Genomic DNA, 15146 nt, shown 5'->3' on the forward strand with positions numbered 1-15146 from the left:
TCTAGAAAGCACTCATCGAGGTGTTCAATTTGAGGTATTACACGATATGGTACATAAGATTTCAAAATTTGACCTTGGGGTCAAAAACTTTCAACCTCCAGTGCTAACCATGAAGGTCAAGGCCGATCGCCACCAAAAATTAATCAGCTAAGCGCCAGACCATGAACTATATTCCCATGAAGTTTGAAGACGATCTGATCAAAATTACTCAAAAAATAAGGGTTTCGTCGACTCCCCTGATTTGCGACAAAGTGACCTTGACCTTTGAGCTTGACCTTGAAATTTTTATGCGCTGAAAGGGAGCTTTATAGGACTCTGATATGCGAAGTTACAAAAATTTCCAATGATAACTGTGCTCTGCAGAGTGATCGATACGTGATTACAGACAAACAAAAAAACAAGCAGTCATAGACTGGTACTTACGAAATCGTCAACTTGACCTCTGACCTTGTCTAATAAAAGCTGTCTCTCGAGAAGGTAGCGACGCAAACCAGAAGTTTCTACGATGATTCTGTATCAAACCATCAAAAATCGTAACGTCGACCGAAGCAAAAATCTCCATTTCTCCACGCAATTATATTATGCCTTAACGTAACTCAACGACGCGTCTGCTCGAGCGCACTGCATCATGGGACGACCCGTGACGCGTCGAGTGAAACATTTTTTCATTCACTCAAACATGAAACATTCACTCAAACATGAGGGGTGGTCCAACCCCCATCAAATGGCAACCTCAACCAAAGGTGAATGAGAGGGTTGGGGTGCGATAAAAGGTTGGGGGGATGGGCGGAAGTTGGAAGTTGTCCGGAATCAGCCTGGAGGAAAGCTGGCGCTTCTTCTTTCGTGCTGTCATGCCAAGGCCATGCCCTCTCCTCTTCTCCAGGCCAGACGTATAGGACGCGATGGGCATTTTCCTGCCGAGCAAGCCAGGAAGGTGCCTGGATCTTTTTGCAGGATTCTGCCAGGAATACCCGATATTTCTGTCTCATGGATTCCCTTTGTCTTCTCTATCATGTTGTGAATGTTGGCCCAGATTGAGGATGGAGAAATTAAGGAATCCTGTTTGTACATTGTTTCGTGGTTGAGTATGGTTGAGTAAGAGTGAGGGTTTTTTTTGCAATTTATTGTATTTACTGCTTGTATTTCTTCCCATGTGTGATCAATACAAATCCAATTCAATATACCTGGTCTCGTGGTGAATTTTTGGTCATTGTGGTCACTTTTGTAATCAGGAAGTCTGTTGAGGGTTAATTGGCTACAGAAATTAACGCTGTCGATCGAGAGCTAGACCATACTGAATGTCTCATCGGCCTGCTTGGCCGTTAATTGGAGATGAGGTGTGCAGTACCAATTATCGTAACACCTGACTGATTCGACTGTGTCACCAGCACGGTATTGGAATGGAAAGACCCGTAATCCAGCCCGGGATGGCCGACCCTGCTGGCCATTACGGTTGCATTGAAGCGACCCGCCAGGATTACACCAGGCATCTGGAACAAACCTGTGTGGCTCCAACAATACTATTGATTGAAAGTTTACTTGCTCTCAAGAAGTTAGAGCTGGGTATACAAAATGTTAACAGTATTAGGATGTTGGTGGAATTCCTTTAAAAGAGAATTAAATAAGTACCGTGCAGCAGAAACAATAGAAGGATATGGATGGATGGGAAGAATGGGCAGTTAATATTGTGCAAGTGCTTGGGAGTATATGTGATTTTTACTTAGCATCTCCACAGCCAGTTAACTCCACTTCCAGTGTGCCTTGGTCCCCGTATTTCTACGCCTCCCCACCTTTAACTAACAACACTCAAAAAACATTACTCACACATCTTTCTTCACAGTTTCACGGATGGTTCGCAGTTCTTTTTCGAAAAATTCTTGATGTTGAATCAAAATGTTCTGAGTCAACTTGAGGCTGCATAGATGATACTAATCAGCAAGTTCAAAACAGTTTAATTACATATTTACATCCATTCCTCCACATTGTCATCCTGACACAAATGGAAAAGTATGTGTGCATAAATTAAAATAGTAACAAAGCAATGTATTTCTCGGGTTTGTTTTATTTTTATTAATTCCATTGTAAAACGAATGCCTCAACAAATAAAATAATTTTCAGGAAAACATTTAAGTTGAACAAAGCAATAAATTGGTGTTTAATCATATGGACCACCCGAAGACAGCATCAACTCACCCGTCAAAGTTTCTCTTGTTGTAATCCAGTTGTTGCAGATAGCGTGAAACATCTCTGTTTATATTCTCTATTTGGGTGTGCTGTTCCATCATCAATTTTTCTTTCTCCTTCAGCTTTGTAGTGAATACTGCAAATGTGTCAACAGTTTATTCCACAAGCAATGCACCAAAATATAGAAGGGCATGAGGTAGAGCATATACCTCCACCACGCAATTCCTCATCCACGAGAACATATCGGACCCAATACATTTTGAAATATCATGCCACATATTGTTTTTGGTCCTCTCCTCTCAATGGTGAAGAATCACTTTATAAATCAAATAATTCTTGCATCCGGATCTTTACCAAAATCAAATCAATTCGCCCTTTTCACACACCAAACCTGTCCAAGTTTTATCCGAATCCATCCACAACTTTTTGAGATATTGTGCAATATATTGGTTGAGCCCCATTTCTCAATGCTGAAGAATCACTCAAAAAAATGATCGGATCCGGATCCGGGTTTTCACCTAAATTTAATCAAGTCTTCCTTATCACACACCCGTGTCCACCAAGTTTCTTCCGAATCCATCCACAACGTTTTGAGATATTGTGCTATCGTTTTAGACCCGACCTCTCAATGGTGAAGAATCACATAGAATTATAGTGACCGGATCAGAATCCGGATTTTCAACAAAATCTAATCAGCCGTCCTTGTCACACATCCAACCTGCCCACCAAATTTCATCCAAATCCAGCTACAACTTTTTGAGATATCCTACACACAAAAAAAAGAAACAGACGGTGAAAACATAACCTCCTTCCACCATCGGTGGCAGAGGTAATTATGACATACACACAGGGGAGTGAAGTGACAAGTTTCTTATATGTCGAGTCAAATATGTGAAAGTTGTGAAATGTTTTGGATGTCAATTGCAGACACCTTAGAATAAAATCAGGAACTGGGTGTGAGCTTATATAAAAAGTATGGGATATGTCTTGAAGGATAAATTTGTAATTTGTTTGAAATTTTTTCTTGCAAAAAAAAAAATTAAACTCAACATACATGTATAGTACAATAAAAGCATGCAAACAGAGACAAATTATGACAAAACATACTTTTGTTATAACCAAGCAAATGATAGGAGTCATGGGTGTGCATGAAATTGACTCGAGAGTTTATACCCTAGTTCGAGCAAATCAATGTTGACATTAAGCAAGAAGCACAATCATTTTTAGTCAGAGTCGATGATCTTGCAGAGGACCTGTGTCAGACAAAGTATGAGACCCTGCTGCAAAGTCCGTGTTTTGCAAAAGTGCAAGAGCTATGGATGAAATTATTGGTGCACATCCATCGTAAAAATGGATAGATCTCTCAGCATTTTAGATGTCATATATCGATGTTATGGACGTGGAGTTCGGGGTTCACTATGAGGGGGAACCTCTTGGGCTCTTCCCGACTGGGGGGAAATCCTACTCATCTCTGATTGCATATGGAGGTCTTTTCCACAATTGGAATGATATTGTTATCTCAACCAACAAAGGTGGTCGGAAGTTGTGTTTTCACCCCTGTTTGGCTGTGGACAGGATATCTCAAAAAGTTATGGACTGATTTGAATAAAATTTGGTGGACAGGTTGGGTATGTGACAAGGACAAATTGATAAGACAGGTGAAGATCAGGATGCAATATATTTTTCATTTTCGAAGTGATTCTTCAGCAATGACAGATAGGGTCAAAACCAATATATCGCATGATATCTCAAAAAATTATAGACAGATTCAGACGAAAGTTGGTGGACAGGTTTGGTGTGTGACAAGGACGAATTAATTACATTTTGGTGACTATTTGGATCCGGATAAGATAATTTTTTTCATATAAAAAGTGATTCTTCACCATTGAAAATGCAGCCCAAAACGATGGAAAGAACAATATATCAAAAAGGTGTGGAAGGATTCTGATAAAACTTGGTGAATGAGTTGAGAAAGTGACAAGAACAAGCCAAATAGATTTTAGTTCAGGTCCAGATCCTGATCTGGCCTATCAGTGGGATAAAAAACGTAAAGTGTTCAGCCTGGCGGAGTTGTTGTTTTTGGTGGACACTGTGGAAGCTCGTATAAGAGCTAACACACAGAAACGCACAACAAGGGGAGCAGGAGAGGGTCAGAGATCATCTGTGAAATCAAGGTCAGAAATCTTGATATTCCCAAACGATGCACCGCAGCTTGATCTCTCCGACATCCTCCCGAGAATCCAGTACATACAAATGCTGAACAGTGTGGGGGCCAGTACACACCCCTGACAAACTCCAGCAACAACTGGAAATAAGTCAGAGATGGTACCACCACATCTTACAGCACTCTCAGTACCAGAGTAGAGTTCAGACATCAGATCGATCAGTTTTGGTGGCACCCCTCGAAGACCAAGAATCCTCCAGAGAGCATCCCGATTCACTGAATCGAAGGCTTTACAGAGATCAACATAGGCTGCAAGCAGCCCCTGCCGAAACTCTTGTCTGCGTTCGGGAGGACCCGAAGAGCAAGGATACAGTCAATCGTTGACCTCTTTGGTGTAAAGCCTGACTGCTCTGGACGCTGGTGCTCAAGCAGATGGTGGCGAACCCAATCAATAATTATCCGAGCAAAGACCTTGCCCGGCACTGAGAGCAGCGTCACCCCTCGGTAGTTGTTGCAGTCTTGGCGATCACCCTGCCCTTTCCAGAGAGGGACAACAAGGCCCCTCTTCCAGTCAGTTGGGATGATGCCTGTGTTCCAGGAAGAGCACAGAACTGCATGCAACGACATGAGTGCAGCATTTCCACCAGCCTTGAGAAGTTCAGCATGGATGCCACAGATCCCTGGAGCTTTACCCCATTTCAACCGGTTCACCGCAGCCTGTGTTTTCACAAGCGAAGGTGGACTACAGTTGATTGGAGGGTCAGCAACAGGGATTGTAACACCCCTGACGTCCAACTCGACAGCTGGTGAATTAGCCTGGAACAAGCACTCAAAGTAACCAGCCCAGCAGGCCTTCACTTCGGACTCCTCTGTCAAGAGACGACCACCCTCTGCTCTAACTGCAGTACATCGAGGCATGGGCTTGGATGAATGCAATGCGTGAATTCCCCTGTAAGCAGGACGTGAATCCCATGACCACAGGTGATGCTCTACCCCCTCACAGATTCCTCGCACATAGGCCTCCTTGTCCACCCTTAGCACACGTACAGTTTTACGCCTCAGCTCCCTGAACAGCTCAGCTCTGCCATTCAGCTTGGCCCTGCGACTCTGGTCAATGGTATCCAGTGTCCCTTGAGAGACAAAATTCTTCTTTGCACTATAGTGAGTTCCAATGAGGCTGTGTCTTTGGCCCTCTCACTCTCTCACTGCAGGCTGGTCGGTGGTCTTTCTGTCTTCTACCGTCTCCTCTCAAGCCTCCCCCCCACCCCGCTCTCTCTGCGATTTGTCCCCACCACATTTCCGCAGGGCTCTCAAGGTCCGCCAACAACCCCCTTCTGGTAAAACTACCAAAATCACGAATCACTGCTCACCTTCACTCTTACATTCCTCTTTTTTCCCGCCTTTGGAATAAACTCCCACACTCAATTCAATCCCATTCTTCCCTCCAGGCCTTCAAAACAGCTGTTCACCACCACCTCTTATCATCCCCCATCTTTTCTACCCCCGATAATCCACCCAAGCCCACCTCCTTCAAATTCCCTGCTTTCCTTCCTGAAAGTCCCTGTAATGTCCATCTTGTATTCCCCATGTTCCCCGCCCCATCCCTCTCCCTTCCACAGATCTCCTAATGTCTCTGTTCATCACTGTTTTGTCCTTCCCACTCCCGCCCCTCTTGTCTCATGCCCCCCTTGTTGTGTGTTGTGTGTTTACTCTCACATGAGCCTCGACAAGGTATACAAAAAAAAAAAGACATCCACCGGCAACATCAAGGACGGTGGTCTTGAAGGCACTCCACAACTCTTCAGGACCTCCCAAAGCACCTAGACTCCTCAAATCTCCACTCAGCTTGTTCGCAAACTCATCAGCTACCCTCTCATCCTTGAGCTTGCCAACATCCAGCCTAGACTGGGATGGTACCATTCTCCTGGATTTAAGGTGCAACTTCAGAGTTGCTACAACAAGCCGGTGGTCAGTATTGAGGAACTGAGCACTCCAGTAGACCCTGCAGTTCTGGATCATCCTCCAGCGACCATCAACGAGGACATGGTCAATCTCCTTTGCCACACCGCCAGCATTGGAATACCAAGTCCAGCGATGAGCTTGTGGGTGCTGAAACCATGAACCGGCCACCCTAAGTCCATGACTTCTTGCAAAGTCAAGGAACTTAGTGATATTCTGGTTCATAGTTCCTGACCCATGGGGACCAACACACGTCTCATAAACATCCCTTTCAGTTCCAGTCGATGCAATGAAATCCCCCAAGACCAGAAGTGTATCTCATCTGGGGCACTGATCAACCACAGACTCGAGCGTGGCGTAGAATGCATCCTTCACGGTGAGATCACTCGCCTCAGTCGGAGCATAAACAGAGATCAGGGAAATGACACCCAAGGAGTGACGAATCCTTAGTCTCATAATACGCTCATTGACCGGTGTTACCTCAATTATCATTGGAGTCAGCTTATTGGACACAGCTTCAGCAACTCCTTGGGAATGGTCGCCATCAGAGCGACCAGACCATTAGTAGGTGTAACCACCCACCATGATCTCGCCACAATCCGGCCTTCGAACCTCAGAGAGTGCTGCAATACCGATGTCCAAACGCTTCAGATCAGATGATAACAGAGACAGGTGATCATCCTCTTTTCAGGATAGAACATTCCAGGCACCCACCCGAAGGGACCGCCTCAGGTTAACCCAAGGAGACCACCGTCTGGTGGACGACACCTCAGCACCACTCCGACACACTCTCCCGCAATCTGACCTGGGAATGTTACATGTGGTTTCCCTCCTATCATCAAAGATTGGGGGTCCCGAAAGCTTTGCCCCAATCCTGTCATCCAGTGAGCTGCCCTGCGAAGGGAAGCTGCACAGGAGGTACTCCCACAGAGTGGGTTTTCAGATTTCTTTGCGTTTTTGTGTTTTGCGGAATGAAGGGTTTTACGGTGGCCGGAGTGCAAATCCTGCCACAAACCTCCTAATAAGAAGTAACCCAACTGCAGGAGGACGTCCGCAGACACAGTTGGGCATTGGATATGGATGGCCGTTGGCTCACAAGGAGCTCCACTGCCCTTTGACAGTTTTTTTTTTAATCCTGCTGGGTGTCCATATCCAAACACCCTCCTCACCAAAAAAAGCTGGTGGGGGAGACGGTTTAGTCACCAACTAAACGTTTATTAAGGGGGAGACGTTTATTAAGCAGCTGCTCCTTTTCTGTCATTCTTCCAAGCACAATTCACATGGCCACATGTTCTGGTGTTGCATTTATGCTGTTCTGGTGTTGCATGCACCAATCCCAAGGCATACATTGCAGTTTCCTCCCTGCACGTTTAGATGTGCTTTGTGTCCATTATGGAAGTACTGTTGCGAATCTGGAAGCCATGAGCACACAACATACAGGTCCGATCGATCAGTTATATCGGTAAGTACATGTTGCCAGTTAGGGTCCCGTCCCTGGTCTCATGGGTAATTAAATGTCATGCACTGTGGAGTTATTTTGATAGTTAGGGTTTTTCTTTTATTTTTAAACCACCAACATCAACGCCGACGACACCGCATCACCCTCACCTTCACTTCGCTTCCTTCACCTCGCTCTGGCCGACGTCATGGTGGGCGGAGTTCAAGGAGGAGTCGCGCGGCGGCCCTCGAACAATCAGTGTGCAACGAGTGGGGTGACTGTGGCCCGGCCAATCAGATCCCGCAACAGGAGAAAAGGGCTCCGCGTGACGTCACCACGCCCTCAGGCCAATCAAGGAGCTTGCCGCCCGTTTTGGCCAGTGAGAAAGATGAAGAGCGATTTTGCACGCCAAAACCAGCCAGTGAGAGAGGGAGGGTCGCGAGGAGGGCCCCCCCTCCCTCCTCTGAAGAGGGGGGTATAATTATAGGCGCGGTCTGCACGTTCGTCATTGTTCTGGTCCTGGCAAGAAGTGCGCACACGGGTTCTGGTTCTGGCAGGGAAGTGGACATCTGCGCGTAGGGCGATTGAGTTCAAAAAGCGTCTATGCACGGAGTGGTCGGTGCCACAAAGGGTCTTCTTCCTCCTCCTGCAAGAGGGTCTTCTTCCTCCTCCTCCTGTGAGAGGGTCTTCTTCCTCCTCCTCCTCCTGTGAGAGGGTCTTCTTCCTCCTCCTGCGAGAGGGTCTTCTTCCTCCTCCTCCGGCAAGAGCATCTTCTTCCTCCTCCTCCTCCCAATGACCAAGAGCTTGGGCTTCAGAGACACCATACACCACGGGAGCCGCAAGGGTGCGCGCCGTCTCTCGGTGGGATACGGAGGAGAGGCTTTGACTGCCAGGACGAGCGCCGAGCAGAGCTTTGGAGGCTGATCGCAGCTCGCCGGTGTCTGGGTTCGGCTCGCCTCTCACTGGGGCCGGGCCGACTCAACGTGAAGACCACACGAGGTGGACAGGTCCGAGGAAGAATCTGGTCTTCAGCTCGTCCTTTCGATCTGAGTTGGAGGCCTCAATAAAGACCATTTTGGTCCGATTATTTTGGGTGTGTGCATATGTGTGTTTGTGGCGCCAGTCTGCTAAGTAATGAATTGTTAAGTGCCTTGCTGTACATACATGCTTATTAATATTCGGATAACTCTGCCCTTACGTGCCCCCCTCATTTCCGTATTGTGAATAAATATACCCATGTGTTAAATGTATCGGTTCGTTTTTGTCTTTCTTTTATTGGTTTAACACAGTGCGTGTTGGAGAAATAGCCAGGCTGTTGCCGCTGTAAAAGGGATATTTGGACCGACGAAAGCTCGGTGACCATCCGCTCGGGTCGCACACGGTTCGAATATGCTAGCGACTCGTTCCGTACGAGCATCATCGAGGGTGAATTTCCCCGGTAGTTTGGACCACGTGGGTATTTAGGTAAATTGAAAGTGGCAATCGACCCTACCCCACGTGGTCGATCTCTTGGCGAACTTCGGTCCGATAAGGGACCCATAATTTTCGGAGTTTTCCGAAGAGGTACGACCTATACATTCCGGGTGATCGGTGGAGTCGACCCTGCAGCTTCATCTAGTGGTCGTGCTCGTCGCCGATACCCGGCCCCGCAACAGTACCTGCTGAGTCACGAACAATAGTAGCAACCTGTTTACTCTTGTGCCAAACACCAATCAATCAGAATGATCCCATTGGTTTTTGTGGACTAAAGCGTTGCTGACTATGTGCTCACTGTATCCAACATCCATATCACTATGACTATATGGAAGAAACGATTGCAAGACATGATAATAATAACAATCATGAGTATCCAAAATGTAAAATAGCATGGCAACAAAATATAATGTCACCTAAAACTGCTAATCAATCAGCAAAAAAAACCACCATAAAATACCTGAAAATTCCCATTTCCTTAACAGTACTGGTACTGCACTGTATTCTATCTCCTGCTGTCTCTGATTACATTGCAGAGTATTCTCTAAAGTGGTCTTCAATGACGTAGTCATGCACAATCCACTTCAACAATAACACCCATGTAATAAAGTTTGTTCAACAGTATATGTCATGTGTTTCAGGTGATATTGAAATGCTGGAGAAAGAAAACATACACTGTTGTTGCTCATTCTCTTCATTGATCAATTTCATCTTCCAATGCATTTCCATCTCTGGAGGTTTGATAAAACAAAATGTTAGCAAAAAATTATCCATTATATCAAAAATTCTTTGGTCAGAAATTCCATTCATAATGGAAAAGTAGAGCAGGCATGGTGGCAGAAAATCAAAGCAGAAAATAATGATCTGCCATTGAGAAAATAAAATGCAATAACTGGTGTTAGCTTTAGGGCTGTTGCTTTGTGTTGCTGGAAAAATGTTCACCAGTTTGTTCATTTGTGTCACATATAATAGCGAGAAGGGCACTTGGTAGAGCACATACCTCTGCCACGTAATGCCTGATCCACGAACATATCAGGCCCAATACATTTGTGAAATATCATGCTACAACGTACTATGTCGTTTTTGGCCCGATCTCTCAATGGTGAAGAATCACTTTAAAAATTAAATAATCCTTGTATCCATATCTTCATCAAAATCAAATAAATTCATCCTTGCGACACACCCAACCAGTCCACCAATTTTCATCCGAATCCGTCCACAACTTTTTGAGATACTGTGCTATATATCGGTTTAGTCCTATCTCTCATGGTGAAGAATCACTTCAAAAATTATCAGATCCTGCGGATCTTCACCAAAATTGAATCAATTCGTCATGGTCGCACACCCAACGTGTCCACCAAGTTTCATCCGAATCCATTCACAACTTTTTGAGACATTGTGCGATATATCAGTTTAGCCCAATCTCTCAATGGTGAAGAATCACTTGAAAAATTATCGGATCCGAATTTGGATCTTCACCAAAATTGAATCAATTCTTCCTTGTCACACACACAATGTGTTCACCAAGTTTTGTCCAAATCCATCCACAACTTTTTGAGACATTGTGCGATAGATCGTTTTTGGTCCTATCTCTCAATGGTGAAGAATCACTTTTTAAGATCCTAGTAGTCGGATCCAGATCCGGATCTTCACCAAAATCTCATCACTTCGTCCTTGTTTACATACCAAACCTATCCAAAAAATTTCATCCAGATCCATCTACAACTTTTTGAGATATGCTGTACACAATCAGACAAACAAACAGAAATGGGTAAAAACATAACTTCCTTCACCTTCAGTGGCAGAGGTAATAATAATAATAATACCAATAATAATAATAATAATAATAATAATAATAATAATAATAGTGCCTTTGCAAGAAGTTTTAATGCAGGAGAAGGTCATTAGGCCCATCAAGCCTGCACAATGGTTGCCAGGCAATGGTTCCTTGCCTGTACTCCTATCCTTTTTAAATGCTGAGTTTCAAGCAAGGAAGCAGCATATACCATTTTTAAAGTCTTTAGTACGACTCGGCTGGGGTGAGGTCCAAACCAGTTTCCTCCCAGATTCAGAGCAAATGCTCTAACTCTAACCATTACACCACCAAGTATTTCATTCAGCTAAATGAAAAATAGCTTGTAACGTGGGCCCGTGCATTGTAGATGATTATGTGACACCATACATATTACAAGCTGCACAGATGAAGGTTAGACAACAAGCATTGCTATTACCTCCGCCACTGAAGGTGTACAGATCTTATGTATTCACCCCATTTGTCTGTCTGTTTGTGGACAGAATATCTCAAACCATTGTGGACGGATTCAGATGAAACTTGGTGGACAGGTTGGGTGAATGACAACGATGAATTGATTCGATTTTGGTGAAGATCTGGATCCGAATACTAGAATTTACGAAGTGATTCTTCATCATTGAGAGATAGGGCCAAAACACAATATATTGCACGATATTTCAAAAAGTTATGGACAAATGATGACAAAACTAAATGAATGACTTGGGAAGTTGACAAGAATACGCCAATTCGATTTTTAGTTCAGGTCTGGATCCAGATCCGGCCTATCATTGGGATACAAAACATAAACTGTTCAGCCTGGTGGAAGTATGCACTCTCCCGATTGCAATTCTAGTTTGGGGTGCAATCATTCCCAACTTTGCCATGATAAGTGAATAACTTCAATGCCAGAAACAGTTCATCATGCAGCAGGCATGAATGTCTTGATTGCAATTCAATAATTTATAACTTACACATCCATTTTATGAAATGAAACCCATTTCAGCTCGCTTATTTATATGAAATGAAATAAAATAAAATAAAATTGGTGGGATAATGGTTTGTGCCTTCGCTCTGGGAGTCTGGGAGATCAGTGGGCTGAACCTTAGCCAAGTCATATCAAAGACTTTTACGAATGGCACATGCTGCTTTCTTGCTTTACGTGCAGCTCAGCATTTAAAAATGAAAGAGCATGGATAAAGAGCCATAAGTTGGCTTATTAGTGTAGGATTTCATGCCAAATGCCATCCACCTGCATCAAAGTTAGCTCCACCACATACTTTGATAGGCCTACTGGCCTCCACCTTGTAAGGGAACTCTTAAAAACCATTATAAAAGGTATGCAATTATTTTAGAAACACTAATCAAAACAGAATATATTGGGGTAAAGTAACCAAGAATACAATACAACAGCAGACCTAAAGTTTTGATGAACTTTTCCAATGCACTTGTTTCCATTTGTGGTGTCTCCATGGTAATTTCTGCTCAAACACCTGCAAATAAAAAATTTCACCTCAAGATGCAAAATTGTTAAGATTGATGTTTATATGGCAAGCAATATGGACTCAAATGCAAGAATTGCTGTAAGTCTTGTAAGAAAAAATCAAAATTTTGACTATTTTTCTCCTGGGGAGACCTTTTGAGAAGATGAAGTGCTCAAGGGTTGTTAACTCTCATCAATCCAGTAAATGCTTATAGAACACGAATCATCATCATCATGTATCATGCATGCCCGATGCAGAGCGCTGGTGCTGCTGAAACAGTCACTAAGCTACAATCTGGATCGGGTCGCTACTTCGGCTCAGCAAGTCAAGACAGGTATTTGTTCAGGGTTCCGGGGATAGCTCACCGACTCTTCTCGAAGGACATCGTGGGATCTTTAACATCCACCAACTAATGCTGGCAGATGAGACAGAGTACTTAAAGCAGGTTAAATTAACAAACTTCAGACAACATTAAATAATGACTAAAAATCTATATTCATAAATATAATTTCACACCTAAGCCCCTTACCATATACAAAGCTTTTCGTCTGCAGCCTGATGGAGTACTGCTCTCCCCTCTGGGCTGGTGCTCCCACCTCTCACCTTTCTCAGCTTCACGCTGTGGAAACTAAGGCATTTATGATCATTGATATCTCCCGCGATGAGGCTGAGTCTTTGGGCCTCTCACTCTATCACCGCAGGCAGGTCGGTGGTCTTTCTGCCTTCTAACGTTTTCTCTCCAGCCTCGCCCCCTCCCCCCTCCCCCCAATTTTCCGCAGGCTGCTCAAGGTCCACCAGCAACCCCCTTCAAGTAAAACTACCAAAATCAAGAATCACTGCTTACCTTCATTCTTTCATTCCTCTTTTTCCGCACCTTTGGTACAAACTCCCACTCTCTTCAATCCCACTCTTCTCTCCAGGTCTTCAAAACAGCTGTTCACCACTATCTCTTATCTTTCCCCATCCAAAACCATGATCTTCTCTACCCCTGCTAATCCACCCCAAACCCACCTCCTTCAAATTCCCTGCTTTCCTTCCTGAAAGTCCCTGTAGTGTCCATCTTGTTTACCCTGTGTACCCCACCCCATCCCTCTCCCCTCCATAGATCTCATGTCTCTGTTCCCCACAGTTTTATCCTGCCCTCTCCGGCCCCTCATCTCCTGCTCCCCTTGATGTACATTCTGTGTGCTAGCTCCCATATGAGCCTCAACATTGTATACCAAAACAAATTAATGACTGGTTTATATTAATGGTTCGCACAGCCATGGAAGATCAAATTTCCAGGAGTTTTCCAGCCAAAAACGTTGTTTTATAACAACAAATGGTTTATGTAACAAGTGATATTGGAATAGACCACAATTAGAAGAATAAAACCTTGTTTGTTTTCTGTTGTTCCATTGAATATTTCAGGAACTCGAAACAACCGCTCCCTTTGGGAGCATCCTTGGGGGTGGTGTTGTGGAAGAGGTGGAGTAAATACATTTTGGACCGTGGCTAATAATCCCCCATCTTCAGCAGGGGCCAATAAACCACTTGCACTGTGGCACATGTACAGGTGAAAGCCGCAAATCATTTCCCCCTCCTCACGTAGGGGGGGGGGTGTGTGTGTGTGTGTGTGTGTGTGTGTGTGTGTGTGTGTGTGTGTGTGTGTGTGTGTGTGTGTGTGTGTGTGTGTGTGTGTGTGTGTGTGTGTGTGTGTGTCCGTCCATTATTTGACCATGGGTACCACCAACCCGTGCAAAATTTGGTGGAGATCGGCCCAGCCCTGTTTTTTTTCTATGATTTTCAGACGTACAGAGAATTGCCCGATTTAATAGTCAAATACTGTATATGTAAACCGACAGCAAAAATGCCAGCTGAGCATGTTATTTTATACCAAAGAACCATTCCAAGTTGTACCTTTTGCAGCGTTAATCACCAGCTTCTGTCACATGGATTGCTTACATGGAGTAAATTGCAATTAATAATTATTATCCTCATTTTCATAAAAAATTTCAGTCAACAAATAAATGTATGCTCTCCAAATATGAGGTGGACATTTGGATGACAGTAAACCCTCTTTCCCACAGGCAGTTACGTTTCCTCTCACCTATAAACTCATGCGGCATGAACTGGAGAGGTTTACAGGAATCACCCTCGCTCAAGCACAGTACAGACATTTTAGCTCAAAATTCAACACACAGTTTCCACCGACACCACTTTTGGCTGTAGTCTACCACTTTTTGTATTCTTGAACAGCCTACCGATTTTATTGTTCAATAATAGAGAAAAATACTGCTTTCACAAAATAAAACGTCTCACCGGAGGTTTTGATAGATTTTCATGTTGTGATAACATTTCCCTCAATGATGCATGAAACGTCATATCCGTAATGTCATTGCAATTGTCGGCAGCTAATGATAAATGCCGTCCCATTTACAAGCATTATGACCCGCGAAATGTAGGATTTTTTCTCATTGGTTGACTGACATGATGCAACTCAGAGCAAAACATTGCACCAATTAGAACCACGCATGTGCTGGGTTAGCCGTATGCACAAGTCGCATGAAGATGTTGGGATTCGTACCTTTTTAAAGCTTTTTGTTTCTTCCCAACTCAATTCACTCACTTGCACTTAATTAAAATATATTCCTGCTTGCTATTCCAGAGGAACAT

At 44.1% G+C, this 15146-nt stretch overlaps 1 protein-coding gene across 7 annotated transcripts in view; it reads right to left on the reverse strand.

The window, feature by feature from the left end:
• LOC147011956 (uncharacterized) overlaps positions 1 to 15146 on the reverse strand; it is a 95038-nt gene that overhangs the window by 68439 nt on the left and 11453 nt on the right. For 6 of the 7 annotated variants that reach the window (XM_085857779.1, XM_085857785.1, XM_085857782.1 and 3 more), the window contains exons 2-5: positions 12426 to 12500; positions 9893 to 9949; positions 2194 to 2320; positions 1825 to 1914 (exon numbers count right to left, since the gene is read on the reverse strand). In XM_085857779.1, coding sequence (XP_085713905.1) covers positions 1825 to 1914; positions 2194 to 2320; positions 9893 to 9949; positions 12426 to 12480 — 329 coding nt within the window. In that variant the 5' untranslated portion in view covers positions 12481 to 12500. Of the gene's footprint in view, positions 1 to 1824; positions 1915 to 2193; positions 2321 to 9892; positions 9950 to 12425; positions 12501 to 14580; positions 14693 to 15146 lie in introns of those variants that run through there. The other variant, XM_085857784.1, reaches the window with a different exon arrangement.

The sequence above is a fragment of the Eptatretus burgeri genome, chromosome 15 (assembly GCF_056783735.1).
Source record: "Eptatretus burgeri isolate ZD-2024b chromosome 15, Ebu_testis_v1, whole genome shotgun sequence".
NCBI lineage: Eukaryota > Metazoa > Chordata > Myxini > Myxiniformes > Myxinidae > Eptatretus > Eptatretus burgeri.